This window comes from Aedes aegypti, chromosome 2 (assembly GCF_002204515.2).
Source record: "Aedes aegypti strain LVP_AGWG chromosome 2, AaegL5.0 Primary Assembly, whole genome shotgun sequence".
Classification (NCBI taxonomy): Eukaryota; Metazoa; Arthropoda; class Insecta; order Diptera; family Culicidae; genus Aedes; species Aedes aegypti.
The window spans coordinates 93,564,980-93,591,592 of record NC_035108.1 but is presented as its reverse complement, the minus strand read 5'-3'; the positions used below and the strand labels follow the sequence as shown (position 1 = coordinate 93,591,592).

General features: G+C 39.4%; 2 protein-coding genes across 3 annotated transcripts in view; both read right to left on the bottom strand.

The window, feature by feature from the left end:
- LOC5577573 overlaps positions 1 to 26,613 on the bottom strand; it is a 1,170,395-nt gene that overhangs the window by 1,062,576 nt on the left and 81,206 nt on the right. The window lies entirely within an intron of this gene.
- Positions 6,410 to 7,257, bottom strand: LOC5572686. Its single transcript, XM_001660454.2, has one exon. It carries the CDS (start codon positions 7,180 to 7,182, stop codon positions 6,475 to 6,477), a length of 708 nt encoding a protein of 235 aa, XP_001660504.2. The 5' UTR covers positions 7,183 to 7,257; the 3' UTR covers positions 6,410 to 6,474.

The following is a 26,613-nucleotide window of genomic DNA, read 5'->3' as shown; positions in this document are numbered from 1 at the left end:
AATGGTGTCTTCGGCAAAGTTGTAGATAATTTCACTACATGAAAATTAGCTGAAGACACTTTTGCTCTATCTATTGAATTTTAAGAGATATGGGTCATTTTTTGTGAACGACCCCTTAAAACTAGTTTTTTCGTTATATCTCTTTCTGGGTATTTTTGAGATTTTTCACATGTTCTACAAAGTTGTTTTAATTGATAAAATACGCATTTCTTTAGAAGACATAAAAAATGTATCTCTTATATTTTCGGAGTTATATGATATTTTATGTTGAAAAATCGGCTATTTCACCTTCCTCTAACATTTACAGGGGCAAATTGGGGCAACATTTTTAGCTTGCATATGAAAGAGTATCTCAATAGCTATCAAATCCATGGTAACTGACACGTGGCACTGCGTTCCTTGCCTACAAAATATGTTCTGTAAAATATTGAAAAATTAAAATTATGCAACTTTTAATACCGTTTATTTTTTAAATACGCCATTTTTCAGGGCTGAGTGACAATTTTCAGGTCTTTTACGCAATGATATATTCGGTTTGGCTAATGGTGATATTGTCTAAGATAGGATATCTTGAAATCAAACGTCATACTTCTCATTTACAGTGAAAACTAGATGTATGAATTCTTAGAGATAGCCTTTATTACGTAACATCAGCTCTATACTGAACGTAGTATAAAGCACATAGAATAATGTTAGTAATTTATTTGCCTTAAAACGGAAGTCATCCTATTTAAGCTTAAAATAATAATAATAGTAGTTATAATAATAATAACAATAATAAAGGAAAGAATGTTTTCTTTAGTTTTGATATATTGCTCTTTTGTATTCACAAGAGAACATAATTTTTATAAATCTATCCGTCTTTTTATATAAATAAAACTAAAGTGGCGTGACATACGAACAGAATAGCTTTCAAACGGACTATAATTTGTTACCATGAACAAGCTATAATTTCGCTGATATGTGTATTTTTAAGATTTTAGATACTACTTTTTGAGTATGTGAAGAAGAAAATTTAAAATAAGACCCTTTTTATATATTTCTGTGCGATAATACAGTCGACTATCCACATCTCAATATTTTTGCCTATGTAGATTATTACTTTGATCCTCTCTCTCAACAATTTCTTTCTCCATAAAAAGACTATCTTTTAACTATTATTATTACAAAAGCGTTCATATGATGATGTGTAGTCTTAGGCGAATTGATTATTTACATTATCCACTGTGCTTAAAGTGAAACATATTGGAATCTATCTATGGTCGACTTATGTTATATCTCTGTCCGCATTCTAAAAGCACTTAACTGAACAAATATTGAATTAACAAGCATTATATTCTTATTTTATGCTTTCTACTAACGCACAAAGCTAAAAGAAAAATCACTGTTGTTCGATGCCTACTTCGCCAGATTTGTGTCTTGAAAGTTTTAGTGCAATATTTACTTAATATGACTAACTATTTCACGTTAACTATATCCAAAAATATTTAGTATTTGAGAGATCACGTTTTTACAGTCATAACCGAATATATTATATCCTAGAAGACCTGATAATTTTCCACTCAGCCATGAAAAATGGGAACGGTTCGTCTGGCTTAAAGCCATTTAGCATATGGTCATTTGGCATAACCCCAATTGAAATAATGGCCATTTATCATAACGGTCATTTCGCATAATTAGAATAAAATTCTTTCTTTCAAAATATACCTGTTCTTTATAAATGTGTTTATGTTAAATGACCATTGTGCCAAATGACCGTTATGCCAAATGTCTTTTATAACAAACGGCTTGATGCCAGATGAACTTATGCCAAATGGCTTTATACCAAATGACCCAGACCCATGAAAGATGGCGTATTTAAAAAATACACGGTATTAAAAGCTGCATACTTTTAATTTTTCAACATTTTACGGAACATATTTTGTAGTCAAGGAACGCAGTGCCACGTGTCAGTTACCATGGATTTGATAGCTACTAAGTTACTCTTTTATATGCAAGCTAAAAATGTTGCCCCAATTTGCCCCTGTAAATATTAGAGGAATGTGCAATAGTCAATTTTTCAACATAAAATATCATATAACTCCGAAAATATAAGAGATACATTTTTTGTGTCTTCTGAAGAAATGCATATTTTATCAATTAAAACAACTTTGTGGAACATGTGAAAAATCTCAAAAATACCCAGAGAGAGATATAACGAAAAAACTAGTTTCAAGGGGTCGTTCACAAAAAATGACCCATATCTCTTAAAATTCAATAGATAGAGCAAAAGTGTCTTCAGCTAATTTTCATGTAGTGAAATTATCTACAACTTTGCCGAAGACACCATTGCTGTATCTCCATTTTTGCAAAAAAGTGAAAATCTATCTCACTGCTAGGTGGATTCATCACAAAAATAATTCTTTCTTAAGAAGGGCTTCAACATCCCGAACAACTTCTCTGAAGACACCATACCTCTAAAACTAACTTTTCTGGTGCAAAACATTTTCGATCACGAATATAGGCCCTTGGAAGCACTGTGCAACGGGGGTACCTGGTAGTACAATTATAATCTTTATCTGATCTGATCAAATCTACGTGCTTGTACTGCCAATATTGAAAAGCATCCTAGAAATGCTGAAATTTATTTCAGTACCAATGGTCCCGGCAAACTTCGTCTTGCCATCGAGTAGGCTGTTGAATACGCTATGGATCGTCCCATGCAAAATGACAGTTTCGTTCACTCTCGTTTTTCCGACTTTCCCGGTGAATACCTGGGATTTTATACACACAAACACGTCGGAACCCTTGACGAACAAAATGGAGAAATTATCATTGAAATCTGTGAACCTCGTAAGCCATTTCGTGACATGCAATCACCATTTCATTTTTATTTATATAAATTTTCTTGTCAGAATTATTATTTGCAAAGTTATTCAAAAATTTACGACGATTTGATTATTCACGAATGAATAACATGACAGACGAAAATGTTCGAAGTTTTGCAAAGGAAGAAACGTTCTTTATAGAGAAATAGGCAAAATCAGTGGAAGTGGCTTTGTTAAAAATGTTAATGCATACTCCATTGTTATTTGCGATCCTTTTCCTTGGATAGGAAACAGTTATTTTCCCTTATGTTCTGACTTTAGAATAATTACAATTCGAACGAAAACAGCTTTTCGTTCGTATAAAAAATAAATTATATTTTGATAAAGCCCTACAATTGTTTTCCACTTATGAGAGAATGTAGAGGTCTCTGCAACTCTCGTACACTCTATCAGGTAACACTCAGGTGAGTTTTCTGCTGGCAGTTCTACTATCCCTCAGCTTTCACAAGGACGTGGCCAGGACAATTCTCGAATGCTGAAGGATGCGCCAATTTCCGTGTCCTAATTTAACCCAAATTTTTGGCTATGGCAACGGACGAGAAGGAAGCAACCCTCATACAGCGATCGATCAAATTTTCAGCTCAGAGCGCTGTTTGGTTTTCTAGCTAAGTTATATTATAAATTTGGTTTCGTTTTAGAAATATCTTAATGCTAATTCTAAAATCCTCCGATGTTTTCAATATATGTATTTGTGTACGATATATCGGAAGGAAATATCGATATCACCGATATATTGAATAGGAAATATCGATACCAAAATATCGGATATCGAAAACAAAATACCGTTAAGTCACCAGTCACCATGCGGCCTCCATTCACCGTGCACATATACAATTTTTTTTTCTTTATTAAAGTGATTTTTAACTCGTTTGGCTAGTTCATCACTCGACATATACAAATTCCTACAGAATATTCATACAATTTTCACAAATTATTCTTTTGTCAGCAAAATAAGGTAAAACTGATGAAATGAAGTAGTTTTTGTCACAAAGCATTTTGAAAAACCTAGTTTAAGTAGTCAATGTCATGTGAATTCTGTTTGATAATGAGATTTTTTAACACTCTTAATAGAAACGCCAAAAATTCACATTTTTCATTTTAACGACAGAGTATGAAATTTTTCAAAATTCCAACAAGTTTTCACTGTGGATACTATTAGCAAGATGTATTTCATCGTATGAGCAATGAGATTTTATGCAAATTAGAATTTTTTATTGTATTTCAGTCGAAACACAAATGCACGGTGAATGGATCCTTTTCAATATATATGGTTCCTATTACCGTGCATTAGTGTGAACAGGTCCGTCACACTCGGGCTCAGATTGGGTACCACTTCTAGTACTGCATTTGGTCCCTCGGTAGTACAAAAGGTACCCGAGTTTGACAGATCGCAGTCACTTTTCACGGCGTCCTAGATTACCTTATGAGCCATAAAATTTTGGGCAACTGCATGGGACATCGAGGTCTTTAATTTGTCTTTGGTGTGAAGGCATGAAATTATTCGGTAATATTAGATTTATTGTTATGTCGTCATTAAACTACTTCATATTTAGTTTTTGAGTGAAGAAGTAATGGTTTGGACAATACAGTCAACCCTCTTACAACGATTTTAATGAAAAAATAAGTATTTAGCCAATTTTTTAATTTTTTATGGTTTTTATTGTAAATGAAGATTTGAGTAGTCTTAAAAATGAGTGCGCACATTACAAGCAACATAGTTTCTCCATCAACAACGTTTCTTCAAGATACAAAATTAAATCATGACGAAAACTGTACGCACGGTAAATGGTGACATAGGGGGGACCTTAACATGGCATTTTCAAACATAGTTTTTGAGTAATTTTTTGTTATGCATCACTAGTTTTAGATTTTTCCCTGGATTATTATATAATTTCACGCTACGTAGTGGTATTTTAGTACGCTTCAAATTATTTGGAAAAGTTATATAATTTTTCGATATTCCGATATATCGGAAGTATCGGAACGTCCCTATGCCCAATGCAATTTTGCCGTTTCCAAAACAAGAATTTTGAAATATATAACGAAAAAACAAATAAAGTTTCATTTAGATGCCTAATTGTCACACTTTAAGCCTGAAGTAAAAAAGCTTTCTTAATCAAACTATACAAATCTTTATAGATTAGAATTATAAGTTAATAAAATCTGGAGAATCGAACATCTATTTTAGCTGGAAACTTGATCGACAGCAACAGCAGGGACAACCAACAGCAAGTGACCAATCGATCATGTTTTCAGCTTAAACGAATGTTTGGTTCTCCAGACTGATGTTCTTGAAAATTTAAGATTTGACTTCAAAACATCTTTACCCTTATGGAAGATTGGCTAACATAAATCTTACTTCACGATTTTCGTAGGAATTAGGTATATGGCTTGTGAAAAGTCTAGATTTCAAACGGAGTGGTGATGAAGAACAGATGCTCCGCACAACAAACTCAATTCAAAAAGTGCTCCGCAAGCGAGAAAGGTTGAAAACTCCTGTCCTAGAGCAATTGATGAAAAAATTACCAATGGCAAATACCTGGGCTATAAATAACGATAATTCATAGATAAATTTTTTTTTTTTTTTTTTTGAAAAAATCACCTCATATGTGCCAAAGAAAATCTTTGGGGAATCTTGAAAATATTTAAGGAATGTAATGAAAGGTTCTCGGGATTTAGGGGCCTATTTTGTAAATCGAGCAGATTCATGTGACTCGTCTGTATTCATTGTCGATCAAAGCAAGCATGCATATTTCAGATGTCACCCGTCGACTCTCATAGTAATCCAGTCACATAGAGTGACAACTTGAGCTTGAGCTTGAGCTTGATTGGCCGCTCGTGGATGCACTCCAGTATCGCCAGATCAGCTGCACTTACACAAGGAACCAACCGAATGACTGCTTGGGACTAACAGGCATCCTCAGTGTGTAAGTGCTGGTGATCTTCTATTTTTAGGCAACAATGGCACCTGCCACGTCAGAATGCAGACCAATGAGGGGAAGGGGGAGGAATTGATGATGCATTGAACTGACTCCCACGTAGACCGTATATTCCACTGCATCCACGTCAGTTCATGCGGGAGTGTATGGATTGGGGGAAAGGCATGGCAGAGAGGTTTGCTTTTGTGGTTAGCAGACTGCCTATGTATCAGGCGTAAGAAATGCGTGCGCGTGGAAGTAGGAAGCGTTAGGGAAACGGTTTCTTGTCCGTCTCTGGTTCTAGCGTTTGCTATGAACGAATAGTTTGAGTGTGATATATTTAGAATGGAAGATAGAAGCAAGTGAGAGATATACAACTACAAAGTACGAGGAAAGGGACGGGCCTGGGATTAAACCCATGACCTTCTGCATATGAAGCAGAAGCGGTAGCCATCAGACCACCAACCCCGTCACATAGAGTGACAATTGTCGAAAAACTCGAGTGACAGAGCTGAGTCGAGCGATTTTTTCGGTCGACAGTGACTCGAGTCGAGTCATTTTGATCGGCTCAACTTATAAAATAGACCCCTTAAATTCAACTTAATGATCAAATGAAATATTACATTTTCTGGTTTCACTGAAATAAATTTATTATTGTTTTTAGCAATTCTTGGTACAATAAGCTAGTCCTAAATTTCAGTTTTTTCCTCCTCGATAACCACTTCCATCTCCACATCCTGCTCCCCATTTCGGGTCATCAAGCTCATCCCGGGACGGTTCACCATCAAATAATCCTCTCCATTGCAAAGAAAACTCTTCGGCAGGAGAAAGTCTTTAAAATCATGCATCTGCATCCGACATCCTCTTACAATGATCCGATCCACATCGCTGATGGTCACCTCCCCATAAACCGGCCTGGATGTACTAGGCCCAATCAACCACAGCACAAAGATATCCTTGTCCCGATCGGAACCATTGAGGGCTGCGTCCCGTCTCTGGCAAATATCGTTGTAGATCTCCGACGGTATCTCGTCATCGGCCAGCATGTCCGTTAGGTGTGTTTTGCAGCCCATGACCAGTACCGGTAGATGTTTCTCGTACGCGGCAAAGCTGGCCGACAGGATCGAGTTCCGATGGGAGTGTCCCGGACTCGATTGATTACCTTTTCCGCCGTAGAGTAGAACTCCCATGCAAACGGGTTGGCCGTACGGGAAAATAGACTCTCGGAATGAGAGAAGTGCCTTCTCGCCGGCTTCTACGGGCTTCAGGTCGATGCATTTGTGTTCGGCAATCAAGTGATCCAGAAGGGCCGAGTCCGACAGCATCGTCGGACATCGCATAATGGGACATTTCCAAGGATTACGAGTGTTCGGCTTAGGTTCCGAGGGATCCTTCATGATGTGTTTTCAGGTAGTGCTTGGAGTTTTCAAGTAGATCAATTCTGTCATAGGAACGGAAAATGACTACTAGATGTTTTTTTTTTTAATGATTTATGAGATATTCAATATTAGTTCTCGAAAGCATCCAACCAAAGACAAATTAAAGACCTCCATCCCGCATAGAAAAACACAATTTGCCACATTGTTCCAGGCATTACAATCTCATCTGATCGTAGTGATCATCTTTGCATGTTTAAAAGATATTATCCCCAATCCAAGAGCACATTGGAATGATTCAATCTTCTCATCTGATGCATCAAATGATCATCTTGGCAGTTGAAAATCGGACCTTTGATATACCGAATGTGGAACATCATATTTGTTGAATTTTATTGGAGAAAATGTTTTGTCCATCTATTAATGAGTCAGAGGCTTCTTCATATTCGAAGAATAGTAAGTAGAGATGTTTGCCTGCAGTCTACAGTTTTTTTAAAACGTATGAAAATTTTACTGCTTTTCAAGGGCTGGCGTTGGGTCCGTGGCCTTAAAATTAAAATAATCGTTGTAAAACGATAACGATCGTCAACGGTTCAAACCGAATTGTAATAGATCACTATCAAAAATCACTAACTGATTGACCGGCTAGTCATGTTTATACCTTTAACTGGAACTGAATAAAGGGAATGGCGAGTAGAAATTCCAGTTCCTCTTAAAACGAAACACGATTTAGAAAATAAATTGAATGTGTTGATATATGAAATAATTTATTTAAGACTCCATTTATTGCATAATTTAAGCACGGTAAACTTTATTTTCTTGACATCACGTTGACCCCACTGAGGGCATATTTATAGCAGGAGATATACTCTGGATAGTGTATTGAAATTAAGACTTTGGGATTCTCAGCAGTTGTTGTGTCCTTCACTGATTCACTGGATTCGAAAAACATGAAATTTAAGGTTTTCCTGCGCTGAATGAGAGGAGGGCATCTTGGGTAGGGCATACAACGTAGAGCCCTCAACAAAGAAAACAGCTAAGTTACCTACAAATAAACAAAAATCATGTTTGTATCTAATTTCAAAACGTTTCATTTACTTACACTCTACTGGTTATTTTATAATTATATTATTGTGAAGTCATGGCTATGACTTGCATGACACGGTGTCTCTGGTAGAACAACATTAATATAAAAAAATCAGTATCGCTAAAACATCCACCAAATGAAAGCTTAGGCTTTTCTCTTTCATTTGAGACCTGTTTGGAAATGTTCTATCGGGGGGTCCTGAACATTTTTTTTTTTCAAAACAGTACAATGCTGTTTTTTTCAGTACTGATTTCTAAATTATGGTTCACATAGTCATTTTCTTTCATGCTTATCTAGGTAGCCATGAGAAAATTTATAACGAATAGTTAACCAATTAATAAAAAGGATTTACCATTATATCATTCTATTTAAACCAATTACAAACACGACATATCGATAAAGTAAATACGGTTAATACGGCCTACAAATGCGCACTATTGTACGTTACTACAGCTCAAAGATGCTGTCGATCACATGCTTCGGAGTTTTCCGGAACCTTAACATGATTCCATGCAACTTGAAGATCGAAATGTACGGTTTCACTGGCTTGTTTCCCGTATTTCCTCAAACCACTTACTTTTACAAAACTCCGGGACATGATAGCGCCAATGTGGAACTTCCAGCTATTGGGTGAACAATCCACATTTTTGAAAAGTTCTCAACCTTTTCTGCAAAATCATCATCCAGACTCCTTTGAAAACAACTTTTATGTACCTGATCAAATTGATCAAGCGCCAGAAATACATTTTTTCATTGAAAATTGATAATTTACAGAACATTACGATAAATTCCAATTGCTATCAAACTTGGATCCCATTTTACTTCCAAAACATGCCGATTTTTCAAAAGCTTCTGACAGTTTCAGCTGGTGAATCCACATTTGCTGTGGCTTAGGCAACTGATGATCCTCACCTATAATAAAAGAATCAAACAATAAAACTGCTGATGCTTACCCATTCCTCGACATTATTTGGATCAATGTATTATACATTTTTGCCAATTGGATTGACAACACCTAGTGAAATATGCAAGAAAGGTGGCAGGCAATTTGTTCGTCGGGTGATCTATCGAGCAGTGGATAGTAAATACAATTGCAGAACTGCTCCTCTAGTTTATGATCCGAGCCGAGACTTTTCCATTTCGCGGACGCGTATGTAACCAAGTATTCGTGGATGAGCAGCTACATTGGATAGATATTTTTTTGTGTGGTACAGTATGGGCAAGGAAATGTTGAACTATCTCCCATTATTACGCAAAACAGATTGACGATTTTAAAATCTCCAGCAATGAAGCACCTAAAATTATTCAAAAGCAACAGTGTCTTTTAAATTTTCTCAATATTGCCATATTTATCTGAAACGCCAGAAGCAACAGCAAGCAGCAACATTATTTTTACGCCAGTATCCTTACAACGGCCTTGAGTCCCGATGACGTCGGAATTATGCTCGATAATCGAGAGAGTAACCTTAAAAGACCTTTCTCCATCGCTTGCAGATTGAACTGCCCAGGCCAACCCTCCTATATGGACGTCACATAATCAACTAACCCCCGAATGTTATTGCAGTATATGACAGGTTTTAATTCAGTTTCTGCATTATCGTTCAAATCAAAGTGCAGATGTGATACCTCTAAAAACCCCTGAACTGATTGGTTAAGTCTGCTGATTTTGAAGGCGATGTTTGGGGCGATTGCAATATCCAAACTCCTTAGACAGCTGCTCAACTGCAACGTTCATCTGGTGCTCAAATCACATTTTTTTTAAATCAAAAACAAGTCATCAGCGAACAAATGGGTTTTTTTATGTTGCACATTGGGTGGTAAACCGTGTAGATTCGACAACCAACCAATTCAATTGGCACTTACTTTTTGCATTACTGTATCTATCACGTTTTGCCTTTAGTTTTGGTGAGATTGTTGTTCTCACATCATTACATGCTTCGAATGGTAGATTTTAAATTGTATTTATACAGTGCTATATTCAAAAGTTTAAATTGGTTACTGAACGAATAAACGTGCAAGCTCGACATATTTTTGTTGGACAATAGCAGACTTTAATCCTGATGTCGTGAAAAATGTGCTGTTCAACAATATCAATAATATCAGCAATAGTGATAACGGTTGCAGACACATATTCTATAAACACAATACGCAAATCTTCGAACGATTGTTTTCGTGGCTTTTTGGTTTCATGTTTCAGGTCTCCTAACAAAGTGAAGCGTAAATATATATTTATTAATAGGTGTGAAATTGGGATATATTTATTGTAATTATTAACAGGCATACCTCTAATCAGCAAACCAAAATGTTGACCCAAAACAATGAATTTATAAACTTATCACGCGACACAATCACCAATTTTTCACTGTACCACCTTAGCACGCGACAACTTAAGCAATGCAGCGCCGATTTCCCTACTATTGATGCCAATTTAGTTGTTTGTGCAATATGTGAAACCATTTGTAATGTAATGATCCATGAGTAAATGTTTTCTCAAACGCATTGTTTATTACTTATCGTAAAAAGCAATATATTTTGAAAATATATTCGAATTTTAAGACGGTAGCATACAACTGAATCAAAATAAGGGTTATTTATTGAAAATCTTTTAATTCTCTAAACTTTTTTTTTTTTATTTAAAATTTCAAATATTGTTTACAATAATTTAAATTTTGTATAAATAAATAAATTTTGATTAAAAAATTACAATTTTTATATTTACTGAATTTATAATCAACTGAACAGCAACACTGCCAAATCAAAAACAAGCTTGTTTTATGGAAATCTGGACAAACATTTAAAAAGGGCACATCAACATTGGTGAACAATGGCTTTGTAAGATGCTGTTGAGCCCAATTCAACTTGATCACGTTCACCAATACTAGTATCAGGAAGAACTAACACTAATCTTTCTGATAGTGGTGTTAGTTTGCATGGGAGAGCTAAAAAGGGATCTCTAGCCCTTTTCAAATGTTTGTCCAGAAATAATTGTCATGGCCTTCTACGGTTCGATTGAGTTTTTTTTTTTTTTTTTTTTTTTTTTATCTATTTCGTTTATTTGAGGCTCAAATGCGTTTAACGCTTTACGGAGCCGAAATTCATTTTTTTGTATTTTTATTACATACAATTAATTGGCTTTTTCAGTTCAACATTAATATGGGATGGGGCCAGGGTACTCGTGGCAGCTCGAGGTTAGTGGTCACATTTTTTTTTTAAGGAAGGACATGGTAGGGATTGGGATCAGGGTTCTCAGCAGCTCATCCGGGAGGTATAACGTGGCGTCTTGATTTTCGTTTCATGGCGTTGGTAGCGATTTCTTGCCGGTATTCGACTGCCGGATGGCCAGGATCCTCAATCCAACACAAAGGGGACAAAACACAAAAAAAAAAAAAACTGGGGAAGAGAACACAAGAGAATTAAACTTTTATACAACACAAGCGAAGGAAATCGTAAATTGCGACCATATAAATAAGATCGCGGGTTCCCAACACATCTCTAACTGGAACATAGGGTTGTCTACCTCGGGCCGCGAGGGTATCCAAAAGTTGCGCTCTGGAGGCGTCCATATCCGAGCACTGCCAAACTACGTGATCGATGTCATCATAACCGGAACCACACCTGTTACAAATATTGCTCAGCGCGAGGTTAATTCTGTGTAGATGTGCATCTAGCGAGTAATGGTTGGACATAAGTCTTGACATCACGCGAATGAAATCTCGACTTACGTCCAAGCCTTTCCACCAGGCTCGCAAGGAAACTCTAGGAATTATGGAATGTAACCACCGTCCCAGTTGGCCATTTAGCCAATCGCTTTGCCAACCGTGAAGAGAACTTTGACGTACTAAATGAAAAAATTCATCGTGTGAAATTCGTCTATCATAAATCTCACCTTCCTCAGCGCCCACCTTTGCGAGAGAGTCCGCCTTCTCATTGCCATAAATTAAGCAATGTGAGGGGACCCATACAAAGGTAATCTTATATGATCTTTCGACCAGTGCACACATCTGCTCTCTTATTTTTGTAAGAAAGTAAGATGCATGCTTTACAGGTTTCATCGATCGGAGTGCCTCAATAGAACTGAGACTATCCGAGAAGATGAAGAAGTGGTCTGCGGGCATGTTAGAGATCATCCCCAAAGCGAAGTTGATTGCTGCCAGCTCAGCAACATAAACCGTGCAAGGTTCTTGAAGTTTTCGGAAGGCGGAAGAATTTTCATTGAAGACACCGAAGCCAGTGGATCCATTTATACGTGACCCGTCAGTGAAATATCTCCTGTAGGAATCGACATTCTGGAACTTTGCGTTAAAAATACGTGGAATAGTTATACATCGAAGTTGATCTGGAATTCCATGAATATCTTGTTTCATGGACAGATCATATTCAACAGAGGAACTGTCATTGGTGAAGCGTACACGTGGAGGGTTATAACATGGAAGGCTAATGTCAGATGACATGTAGTAGAGATAAACTCGCATGAATTTTGACTGAGTATTCAGTTTGAGCAGTTCTTCGAAGTTTTCGATTACCAGTGTGTTGCTCACTCCACACTTAATAAGTATTCTTAGCGAGAGCTCCCAGAATCGGTTCTGTAGCGGTAAAACCCCTGCCAGAACCTCTAGGCTCGCATTATGTGTCGAGTGCATACACCCTAAGGCGATACGCAAACAACGATATTGAATTCGTTCCAATTTAATCAGGTGGCATTTTGCTGCTGAGAGAAAACAGAAAGAGCCATACTCTAGAACAGAGAGAATGGTTGTTTTATAGAGTTTTATGAGGTCTTCCGGGTGAGCACCCCACCATGTTCCGGTAATTGTTCGTAGAAAATTGATCCTTTGTTGGCATTTTTCCGTTACATACCTAATATGGGTTCGCCAAGTGCCTTTTGAATCAAACCAGACCCCAAGGTATTTTGAAGTCAAAGACTGGTCGATGTCTATTCCCAAAAGCTTAAGCTTCAGTTGGGCTGGATTCCGCTTCCTTGAAAATACAACCAGTTGAGTTTTTTGCGGCGCAAACTCGATCCCTAAATTTCTAGCCCAAGTGGATAGATTATCAAGGGAATTTTGCAATGGTCTTTGCAGGATTTCTGCTCGTGGGCCCTTCATAGAGACCACAGCATCATCTGCAAGTTGTCTAAGCGTGCATGGTTCTTCCAAACAGTTGTCAATATCTTTAACATAAAAATTATAAAGCAAGGGACTCAGACATGAGCCTTGGGGAAGGCCCATATAGCTAATTCTGGAAGTTGTCAGTTGACCGAGAGTGAAGCTCATGTGTTTTTCTGACAACAGATTGTACAAGAAATTATTCAATATTCCAGGTAGTCCACTATTGTGCAAGTTTGCTGACAATATTTCTATGGAAACTGAATCAAAAGCGCCCTTAATATCCAAGAAAACCGAAGCCAATTGCTCCTTGTCAGCAAAGGCTAGTTGAATATCTGATGAAAGCAACGCTAGACAATCGTTTGTTCCTTTGCCCTTGCGAAAGCCAAATTGAGTACTGGAAAGCATGTTGTTTGATTCGACCCAGTGATCGAGTCGGGATAGGATCATTTTTTCTAACAATTTCCTTAAACATGATAACATAGCAATCGGGCGGTACGAATTATGATCAGACGCTGGTTTCCCAGGCTTTTGAATAGCTATTACTTTGACCTGTCTCCATTCAGGTGGAACAATGTTGTGTTCCATGAAAGAGTTGAACAGGTCAAGCAACCGTCTTTTAGCGATATCGGGGAGATTTTTAAGAAGATTGAACTTAATCATATCGCGTCCCGGAGAGGAGTTGTTTGATGAAAGAAGAGCCATAGAAAATTCCAGCATAGTGAATGGTCTGTCCAACGCATCGTCTCTCTGGGTTTCCCAGAATGGCGGTTGAGCTGGAACTGAGTCTGGACAGACCTTTTTTGCGAAATTGAATATCCAACGATTGGAGTATTCGTCACTCTCATTTGAGGATGAGCGGTTTCGCATGTTGCGAGCCACTCTCCAAAGCGTCGTCATTGAAGTTTCTCGTGAGAGGCCATCGATAAAACGTCGCCAATAGCTACGCTTCTTCGCTTTAATAAGATTCTTCAGTCTTTTTTCGAGCTTCGAGTACTCTAAATAAAGTTCTGAGGTACCATATCTACGAAAAGCTTTGAAGGCATTAGATTTTTCTCGATACAACTGAGTGCATTCATCATCCCAACCAGGTGTGGCTGGTCGTCTTTTGAAGGATGCACTTGGAACTCGTTGTTTTTGGGATTCTAATGCACTTTTATAAATCAATTCTGTTAGGAATCGATACTCATCCAACGGTGGGAGTGTGTTGAATGTTTCGATACCAAAAGTTACCGCTGATGCAAATTTTTGCCAATCGATATTCCTAGTGAGGTCGTAAGGAACCTGAATTGACTGCTCTGACCTTTCACAATTATTTCTGATAGACGTTATTATGGGCAAATGATCACTACCATGGGGATCATCAATCACCTTCCACATGCAATCGAATGATAGTGAACTTGAACCCAAAGATAGGTCAATGCGGCTTTCTTTGCCGTCGGATGAAATACGTGTCACTTCACCTGTGTTCAAAATGTTCAAGTTGAAATCGTCGCATAAGTCATAGAAAATAGCCGCTCTATAATCGTCATAAGATTCGCCCCATCCAGTACCATGTGAGTTCATATCACCCAGTATTAAAACTGGGGATGAGAGCATGGAGACTGCATTCCAGAGATGATGGCGGTTTATTGAAACTCTTGGAGGAATATAAACAGAAGCTACGCAAAGATCTTTACCCTTTACGTTTATTTGGCAAGCAACGATTTCTATGCCTGGATGAGTCGGGATGGGGATTCTGTAGAATGAATGGCACTTTTTGATTCCTAAAAGCACACCCCCGTAATTATCATCTCGATCCTGGCGTATAATGTTAAAATCGTAGAAGTTAAGATCATCTTCAGAAGAAAGCCATGTTTCACAGAGTGCAAATATATCACAATCGGAATTGTGAAGCAAAAACTTAAATGTGTCTAATTTAGGTTTTAGACTATGACAGTTCCACTGTAACACAGTGATCATATCTTGTACCTCACTTGATGAATTAGCCATCGAAAGATATGATCGAAGCAAGGAGGGGCCACGAGATAGTCAATCCCCTGAGATACTCTTCTATTGCGGGGAGAAAAAGGTCGAGTATGCCTCTGAATGAGTCTGAAACTCCGAGGGCATCACATATGCGATCCACAAGGGCCGTAAAAGTTATCAGTCCTCGCTTGGCCCGGGGGGTTTTCGAGGAAGAGCAAGGGACTTCAGCAGCTTTTTTCTTGCTATCTTGTCTAGAGCTTCTTTTCGAAGTATATTTAATCGGTGGAGGCGGGGGCGTCAGATCTTTGCTGCAACACGGAACGGAAGCATCAAGGACCTGTTTCTTCGGCAATTTCAAATTTGCCCCACCTCCTTTGGAATTAGGCAAACTTTTGAGGGAAGATTTCATTACCTTACGGCGCAGTCCCGGAGAAGATGGAGACTTTCGTTTTCCGGGTGCGTGTACCTCCGAAGAATCTCCCCCATCAGTTTCGTCGTCGTTCGCTTCGTCGGAAGACAACTCTTGAAAAGAGTTACCAACTGGGATGGCTGATGAAGACTCTTTTGCAGGCGGATTTAAAGCTTTCACCATTTCCGCATACGTCTTCTTGGAGCGCTTCACAATGGAGCGACTCTCATTTCGAATGCGCCTTTTGTATGCCGGGCATTTCTGCAAGTCATGAAGATCCTCACGACAGTAGCTGCATTTTTCAGCTTCCTGTGTGCAATCATCTTCCAAGTGAGCTTGGTTGCATTTACCACAACGGGGCTTGTTGTCGCAAAAGCTAGCACTATGACCAAGCTGTTTGCAGTTGGTACAATTGAATACCTTCGGCACGTAAAGGCGCACTGGGTAAAAAACACTATCAATGCAAACAAATTTAGGGAGAACGGAACCAGGAAAAGTTACACGAAACGAGGCTGACGGCGAAAACACTTTCTTATTGCCTTCCATGGAAACTGATTGCAATTGTTTACAATCCAGTATAGCCACATCAGGAATGGACCGGTTCTCAAAAACGCCTTTGCCAGTCTTAATGTCTTCGCATGTCAGACTCGCGTCGATGATTTTCCCTTCCACCTCAACCTCTCTGGCCAAAATATACACATAATATTCCACAGTAAAAGCCTCATGCTGAGCAATTTCATTCGCTGCTTTGTAACTAGGTGCAGTTACACGCAGCTTGGATTGCTTCACTTGGTGAATAACGGTCCCAGGATATTTACGCGTCAGCTCTCTAGAGATCGAGAGCACATTCAAAATCTTATTTTTGCGCCGGAAATAGACAACCCAAGGCCCAGCCGAAGACGGTTGATAAAACCGCGTTCGAGCAACGAGATCTTTAGGAGGCGTATCGCCTCCATCCGATTTGTCCATGCGGGAAAAAATCCAACCGCAACCGAATCGACAATAATAATAAAAAAAAAAAGTATAGAGAAAAAAAAAAACAAACAAAAAAAATTTAAAGCGATTGGAAAATATTAATCAATTAGTGGACTATTTTGTACGCACCTCCCCTATAAAGGCAAAAATATAATAAAAAAAAAAAAAAAAAACTTTTGAAAAGAAAAAAAAATCAGTCAGTGGACTATTTTGTACACCCTTCCCCTAACCCTGCAAACAAATTTGCACCGGGAGAGAGACAGAGGAGAAGCGAAAAACAACCTTGAACTCAACACTGTTTGTTCGGGAGATGCGAAGGCAATTCAATAGAGTATGGATAGGTATAGAAAAATTGCTACTTATCCGTTCCCGTTTGATGACGGCACAGCAGCTAGCCTTCCACGTCGTAGGTAGGCAAATATGTCTCGCCGTCCTCGCAGCAGATGTATGCGGGGGAACAATTATCGGTGGAACGATACCCGTTGACCCTTGCCAACCTGGTTCGCTTCCTTCGATGCGCGCGGTTTTAAGCACTAGAGGCACAATTGGTAAAAACCACACGGGCGGTGGAAGAAATAAAAAAAACCAAAAAAAGCAGCCGACTGCAAAAAACTGAACTAACTTGTTCAAGCGCACAACAAGGAATGGTTCGATTGAGTTTTCATCATATGGTACAAGCGATTCATTGTATCATACTATTGGTGGAAGAAGATCACCTATGGTACGTATCTCTTACTAAAATAAAAAAAAAATGTTCAGGACCCCCCGATAGAACATTTCCAAACCGGTCTCAAATTAAAGGAGAAAGCCTAAGCTTTCATTTGGTGGGTGTTTCAGCGATACTGATTTTTTTTATATTAATGTTTTCTACCAGAGACACCGTGATGACAAACAGTGTCACTGGCCGAGCAGTTTTTTTCCGCACAGATTGCTAAGACTTAAAGATTGTATCTATGATCAAATGAGCCAAAGATCTAGGTGAAAAATCGATCAAAGAGCTCTAAGATAATATCTTGTTGTTCGACCCATATCTCGCTCAGAAGATCGAAAGATGAGATGAAACGTAATGCCTGCATTGTTCAAACAACACGTTTACTGTTCTGTATATGTCCACGGTTTGTGTTATTGTTCGTTTATGGATTTACTGTAATCAGTTCTCGTTTCAAAACCATATATCACAGTAACCTTACATTACCAGTATATGTTAATGTACGGGATAACATCCTTGAAAAGTTCCTTACTATCCACAATTTAAACCTTTCAAGAATCTAACAATTTGGCATATATTACAATTACAGTTACTTGTTGTAGACGGCTACGAAGAGATACCACAAACACACTGAAAACTTGTATGGTATCACAGTAAATGCACAATAAGTGTTATAGTTAAACAATATATGTGTGCGTTTGGCGACTGCATAGTTGCTTTTTATTACTCAACTGTCATTTTTCACTCCGTGAATCAGATAATTTTGCTAAAAGTTTTTTTTTTATTAGAACTCGAAAAGATTGCATTGTTAGATAAACATTTTCTTCTTCTTCTTCTTCTTTCTGGCGTTACGTCCCAACTGGGACAAAGCCTGCTTCTCAGCTTAGTGTTTTTTTTATGAGCACTTCCACAGTTATTAACTGAAAGCTTACTATGCCAATGACCATTTTTGCATGTGTATATCGTGTGGCAGGTACGAAGATACTCTATGCCCTGGGAAGTCGAGAAAATTTCCAACCCGAAAAGATCCTCGACCGGTGGGATTCGAACCCACGACCCTCAGCTTGGTCTTGCTGAATAGCTGCGCGTTTACCGCTACGGCTATCTGGGCCCCCAGATAAACATTTTATGTTTTACTAATCCAGTGCGCGTATCGCTTCAATAATAGGCAGGTGAAAGTTTCTTCCGGAAGTGTGGTATAGCGTGAATTTACGATTTGACCGGCAGGTATGATCGATCGGATTGTTGTTTGTGCTTTATTTATTATAATTTGTAAATTATCTCTTACAGTTGCTCTAGGCTGTGTGGTGTGGTGAAATACAAGGAGTCTAGGAAACCGGCAAACCCTCCGAAAGGCGCTCAAGGAAGGGAAAAGATGAAGCAGATGTTGGCCGAAGCTGAATTCCATTTTTTGATTAATTCTATGCTAATTCAAGCGGAACTTATTTTATCCTTGCCCAGAAGTGAAAAAAACAGAAACTACAGTGTGATACACTCATGCGTCTTTGATTATAACAATATATGTTCGGTTCGATGGCAACATTATTTTAACGATGTGCATATTTATTTCTATAAAAAAACGGAGAAATTACATTATTATTTTTTGAGCCAGATAACTAAAAACACCGAAAAAATCAGCTAATTGTGCTAATGGTGAATAAATTCAATGGATCACTTGAAACAATAAAATTCGCTTTGAGCATCTCACTTTTTTTTCTTGGTTGAGTTATAGAACCAAGAAAAAAAAATGAGTGAGATGCTCAACGCGAATTTTCTTGTTTTAAGTGATCCATTGAATTAATTCACCAGAGTTTATAATATGGTTTAAATATATCAAAACAAAACCGTATACGGTCAAAAAAACAATAAAGCACTATTAACCAACTAAACCACATACATTATTCGTATTTAAGCGAAATTTATGGTAAAACTGTTTTTGTACTGTTTGGTTTATTGTGGGCTGAACAAAAAGAGGATAGTATATCTACAACTTGACAAACTGTAAACGAAAAATTTTGTTCGAGAAAATCGTCGTTTTTAAATGGTGACATAACTTAACCGCCTATTCCCCATATTGTTATTTTCCCGATTACTGTTCATTAAATTGTGAAAACCGTTCGCGGTAGTGTGGATTTATTGTTATTTTAGAAGTTGTACGGAATTATTAATGTATTGTTGTAAATAGTAGTGCACACTACGGGATACAGTACGAATATAGTTCTTGATTATGCGGGATGTCCCTTGCAGTTGCCCAAAATTTTATGGCTCAAGCCTGATTCGCTGCTGACAAGTAATTTCTCGGCCTATCTTGATGCATGGGAAATTTCCGCAAGGAATCGATCAAGAATGCGCTTTTTACTGATCGCAGTACGCATTTGAAAAGAATCGTCAGTTCAAATGAGAGTCGCTGTAGAAAATTTCTGCAAGGAATCGGCGAGAAATTTCTTTAGCGATTCCTTTTCAGTAGCAAATCAGGCTTCATAAGGTAATCTAGAATGCCGTGAAAAGTGTACTGCGATCTGTCTAACTTGGGTACCTTTTGCACTACCGAGGGACCAAATGCAGTACTAGAAGTGGTACCTAATCTGAGCCCGAGTGTGACGGACCTGATCCAACACCGAGATCCAACATTAACATGTCAATAGCGTTTCCATTCAACCAGAAAGCTAATTTACCATCACTATATGTATTATACTTTAACCACTCAAGCACTTGGTCGAGCATCCTTTTATCAACCAACCGATTATCTTCTCTAAGCTCCAAACAGCTCTTGGGACTGGCCACTTAAACTAATCATTTTTATCACCTCGCAACCACCTATACAGCTTATTTTTACCGACAACTGACACTGCGAGATGAAAAAATTCCCATCCGATGAAAGCACACCTTCAACTACAGTAAACTTTCATGGCAAACTTCTACACACCAACATACACACACACACTCGCACTCTTGTGGGCACCATTCGTTATGCACTGCTCCCTACTCGGCAGTTATTTTAATCTACTTTTGCCTCCTTTGTTCACATCCCGTTGGGGAGCCCCAAGATTAGCGCTCTTATTCAAATGAACTCTCGCCGGAACATTGGCAAACCGAAGCACTCAGCAGTTAGTTACGCTAAAAGTTGGAGTGAAACACACTTGAAGGTACAATTTCCATTGGTATAAAAGGGATTTGTACAAGTCTTAAAAGCGTATTTAGTCCTTTCAGGATGATTTTTTCTACACTCATTTTACGTACAGATGAACTTGATTCCGTTCAGATGTAACATTCAAATATTTTTTTAATTCCATTATTAGTATCATTTCAAACATTACATTTATTTCTTGGTGTTCTGTGTTAGGCAATCCTAATTTGGATTACTTTATTTATTTTGTTATCATCTAAAAAGATAACGCTGAATCGACCATTTTACGCCACAATAACCGGCTCGTGGCCGCATCTCTCCATCCTCAGTCCTGCCCCACGCTCGCCAAGTCGTTGCGCACTTGATCCACCCATCTAGCTCATTGTGTTCCACGTCTTCTTGGACCAACCGGATACGAAGCAAACACCATCTTCACAGGGTTGCTATCCGGCATTCTTGCAACATGTCCTGCCCATCGTATCCTTCAAGCTTTGACCACCTTCTGGATACTGGGTTCGCCGTAGAGTCGGGTAAGCTCGTGATTCATCCTTCGCCGCCACACACCGTTTTCCTGCACACCGCCAAAGATCGTCCTAAGCACCCAATGTTCGAAGACTTATTGGGTGCAGGTCCTCCTCGAGCATCGTCCACGTTTCATGCCCGTAGAGAACTACCGGCCTTATGAGCGTTTTGTACATTTGGTGCGGGTGTGAATCATTTTTGACCGCAGCTTCTTGTAGAGGCCATAGTAGGCCCGACTTCCACTGATGATGCGCCTCCGTATTTAACGGCTAACGTTATTTTCAGCCGTCAGCAAGAATCCAAAACGTATCCTTGTCTATCGTAACATTGCTACCTAGGCGAGCCCTGTCGCACACTGGGGCAGATCGCTGTTTTCGACGGCCAAAACCTCTAGTACTCTGGATATGCACCTTAGAGGTTTGGTGTCTTCGACAAAGTATTTTGGAATAACTTGTACTACATTTTGATTATGTTAAAAAATATTTTGTCATCAAGTATTAGAAGCTCAAATATAACAAAGTAAATTTACATCATTTACTAGCAAAATTTTCAGATTTTATTATATTTTCAGTAAAACCAGTCTAAAAATAGCGTTTTACAAAATCCAGGATAACTCATGAAGCGGCAGTTGGCGACAGCAATTTTTTTGTATACGACTAGTCAAGAACATAAGTTTCATTGTCGCGAAGAAAGAAAAGTGGAGCCACGTGGGGCGTTTGAAAATTTGATTAAAATTTGTTAAAAAATTTGATTAAAATATGTTAAAACATGCTTTTTTGAGAAACTTTTCATGAATTTATATTTTTTTAATGTATTTCTGAATTATATTACATGTTGACGAAGTGTTTTGAAGAAGTCATCTTTAAGCTGTTGTTTCAAACGGAATTCAAGATAATTTGTCCCAAATGTGTATCTACCTACCTATCTATCCTTCGATTTTTATTGGAGTAAAAGTATTGTGTTTAACAAAAGCCATATTATACGATACCAGTTCCGGTAACGACTGCTCGAGATGTGGTGCGATGCTGTGGCGAAATCCTTCTACTTAAATTGCTGAAGGTCACGCTGACTGGCGTCGGTACCGTTCGTCGTTAATGACAGGGAGTTTTAAGCGCAGTTTTCTTACTATCAGGTAGAGGGTAGGCTAAATGTAAGCACCACGATTCTGAAGTTGATTATGTCGGAGGTGTGCAATTCATCCATCAATACCTGATCTATTCGGGTCCGTTTGCAATGGTGATCGGCAGTTATATTAGTACGGGAGATTATCTTGGAAGTAGGTGCTGCGAATGACCATATTCTTGGAGGCGGCAAAACAATTAAGCGTAGGACATCCATGTTCGCCAGTCGGAGAGCACTGATCTTCCCAATCGTCCATCTCTATTCCTAATCATGGCGTTCTAATCTCTCATGATGATCTTGACGTGGAAGCTTGGGTGGCAGGCCTACTTGCGTCCCAGTTGCATCTTTGTCATCATCAGTGCCGTTGATCGACCGTTGATCCTCAACCTGCACATTCTTTTGTTGATCGACCACCATCCGATTTCATGTTTTTGCATGTCGTTCATCACGATGAAAGCTGTTCCCAGCTCAAGTGTGATTACTTCTGAACATTCACATTATTGACATCCTCATGAGTATTTAGCGATCTTAGCGAAGCATTTGTGGAGGTACATGTGCTTAGGTGTCGCCAATGGAACTGACATTGATAGCAAACTGAAATGGTTCTGCTCGGATTTTTGGCAGTTTGTTCACAGCAAACAGTCAAACACTACAGTTACTTCCAGTTAAAATGATTCCCTTCTCTGAGAAGCAATAGCATGACAGTATGATGTTATTGATATCAAAGATAGAAGTGTGGTAACTGTCGCGCAGATTTCCAGCACGCTTAAGCTGTGTACGACAAGCGAGGTATTTCCACCAGCGTAGAACAGAGTCCAACAACGCAATCACTGTAATGTTAAAACGGATATAGTGTGGAAATTCGTTCCTGAGTACATGAACCGCTGGTTTATGCAAACATATTACTAGAACACTAAATTAGGATAATACGATTTGAAGCGACGTGTTTGTCAAACGCACATACCCATAACCTTATTATTTTATCTCCGTATGTTTTTAATATTAACATTGCAGCAATACAAAACGTCCTGAAATCTGTGTCAAATCAAAATATTTGAAAAATATAAACGGGGTAAAATAAAAACATGCATAAGTACGAACATACGCACGAGTTCAAAACAAATGCGCAAGAAAATATTATTTAATAGAAAACTGTTCAAAACATACCTCTTTTCACATCTTTCCAGCTTACATAACTTTTTTCTCCCACGACAAATATTTTTGGCCCCATATCAACTTTTTCTTGTCTCATTTAGATCTTTCAAATGATATATGAATCATCCGTGTACATTCCGGGACCAAACCCCATACATTTTTGCCCAATCTCCTTTGTTTTTTTTTTCTGACGCTGCTTTTTTTCCTGCTTTATGAGTTCAGCTGCGTTACCATCCTTACCAGCAGCTTTATTGTCTTGAGCTGATGAATGGCATCCTTAACCTCCCTCAAAGTCAGCTAGTGGTTTCCATCGCCTGCAGTACTGAAGAAAGCATTACCTGTGCTCTCAGCACCATTCAGGTGTTAGTCGAAGAATGTTCCCGAACGGAAACCAAAAAATTCGAAGCAGCTGATTGGTTTTCAGCAACGTCGTTTCGCCCCGGCCTCTTCGGAAGTGGATCCACTCACGCTTCTCACGATCCGGCAGCTTATCGACCAGTGACTTGATCAACAGTGGGTTGACAAGGTGTTAATGAAGTTCCGCGGCCTCCAAATGGCTACAGAGTTGCTCTACCGTATTTCCGAATGGAACGAAGCTCCGAAGATTATCCGATTCGGAGGTTGCTACCGATTCACCTTATCCAGCAGACTCTCAAGTAGTTGTTCTGGGCGGCCGAAATGTCGACGCAGCTTCTCGATGACCCTCGGGATTGATTGAGGGAACAATAACTGCCCGGAAACTAGCTCGAGGGCGTCACCTTCCATCGCATCATGCAGTCGCTTAAGGTTTTCGTGGTTCATGTAACCACAGGCCTCGTTAGAAGCTTTGTAGGCGGCATAGAACAGAGGCCACTGCGCTTGTTTACCCGAGAATTTTGGGAATTTGTAAGTTGGTCTCATCCTCGCGGCTAGCTGCGCCTTGGTTGGTTCAGTCCGCTGTTGCTCAAGCCCGTTTAGGCTTATATCATCCACCTTCTGCATGCCTTTCCGCTTGAGGTGTCTAGAAGGCAGGATGGGGCATTCCTCGTCCGACGATTCGGAAGATTGACTCGACACTTCGGATTCTTCGTCGTCCTCGCTATCCTCGTCCAAATCATCGTCGTCTGCCGCTAGCTCCTTGACGTTCTCCTTGCCCTGCATCAACACCTTTTCGTTGATTTTGCTGGCACGACCGTCGCCACCGAGTTTTGACGCCGATGTTGGCCCCTTTTGGATCGAGAACTCCACCAACTGCTTATCTATGGCCGCCATCTTCTTCTTGAACGACTCCTGATTCGCTTTCATCCGCTCGATCGGTTCCGCTTTCTTTCGGAGCATTTCCGCTTGCCAAGCCTTTTGCTCCTCTTCTTCTTCGGCACGCATCTATAGCTCCAACTCCATTATCTTTTTCTCGAGCGCACGCTGCATCTCCCTTTCCTTCTTCCGCAGCTGCATCTCCATTTCCAGCTCTTCCATCTGCCGCTTCTGGCGTTCTTCTAGCGCTCTGACTTTCGCATTCACATTAGAGCAGGACGCTAGATTTGTCAGACTCGTATGTTTGTTTCCGACTACAAGTCTGCTTCTTCCGCTTCTGATACTCCTGGACCTTCTCCTGACAGGCTTTGCTTTGGCAGTACCAACTTTAGGGCTCTCCTTCTTTGATATCCACGCAACGGGTATGGAACCATCCCGAATATCCATCACAGCCAACCACTGCTTCATCGCGACGGGCCGCAGATTTCGTACGGATTTTCCGTGAAATTTAGGACGGTTTTGTCCTTCGCGGATTCGGAATCGGAAGTCATTTTGTGAGGGGTTTATCATTGGGACACTTTATTATCGTGCTTCCACCTTTCGATCACCTCACGCTCGTCCGTCAAAATGCTCCTATCTCAGCTCGTGGCACGAAGCCGTTGCGGAATGCGTTGAGCTTCTGATAGAACTTGCGTGTTTCTTGAGACCGGCACTGCACAGTTAAAAATAATGAGGATTACACGTCATGTAAACTTCATTTATGCGATGTAAACATGATGTCATGTAAATTTCAGTTTGAAATCATGTAAAAATGTGTTATATGTCATGTAATCACTCAGGATCCTGGTCAATTACATGACATATAATTGAAGTTTACATGACATATCATGTAAATATCAATGATATTCCACGCTCCAATTATGTGCATTATATGTCTCAGAAATTTACACGTTTCGTTCGAACTGTGTGCTGTTCCATCTCCTCGCACTCCGTTTCTTCCAGGCAGTGTTTTTTCTCCCGAAAGAGGTTGCCACTTCCGTCTATCGTTCTGTCGGGTGCTTTACTGCAGCATGACCGCTCGCGCTGCATTCTTCTCTTTCAGAATCTACCTACATTCCTCGTCGAATCAATTGTTGTTTCGTCGACTCCGTCCCACGTACCCGGCGTTGCTTCCAGCTACATTGTTGATGGCTGCTTTTACTTTTCTCCAGCAGTCCTCAAGAGGGGCTTCATCCAGCTCACCCTTTTCCGGTAAATCAGCCTCGAGGCTGATGAGGCGCGTACGCAGTTGCGACATCCGGTTGTTAAGCCGCTCTAGGCCATACCGGGGCGGCCGTCAGTACCGTACGTTGTTGACGACGGAGAGTTTCACTAATTTGGTATTGTTTTGCCAATAACAAGAAAACAGTAGGCTGTGGAATTTTGACGACTTCGAGAGAGTTGTTTATTTTATCAACATGAACAACTTTGGTGAACATGCCAAGTCTCTAGTACGTCACAGTAAAAAGTTAGATTGTGGCGCTACCTATGCGAACGATTTACGAACTATCCGTTCTGGTCAGTAGATGATCCTCGTTGTACTTTGTCGAAGACACCAAATACCGGAAATGCTTCGTTACCGAGTTATTAATTTTGTCCCGCCAGATTGCATCGCTGGCCAATAGTGCAATAATCAGTTCGGATTCCATCAAAGACATTCGGCCATCTTTAACGCGTAACAAATTTGATTCTATTCTTCGTTCAACTGGAAATCATCGACATAGGGAGAGATATCGAGAAGTAGAACATCGAGATGTGGAGAGTCGACTGTAGCATAAAGTTGTCTATCGAATCGTGCACTTCAAGTCTGACTACCTGTAAGATCTGGTGTTCCTCAAGGCAGCACACTTATGACCTGAGAGAGAGAGGAGACAGCTCACTGACAGCTGGCATGTTTTCTAGCTTTCTTTGACTTCTTTTTACAATTCTTTGGTAGTGCACAACGGTCAGATGAACTTATTTTGGTCAAAATCATATTTACTTCATGTTGTTCACTATGAA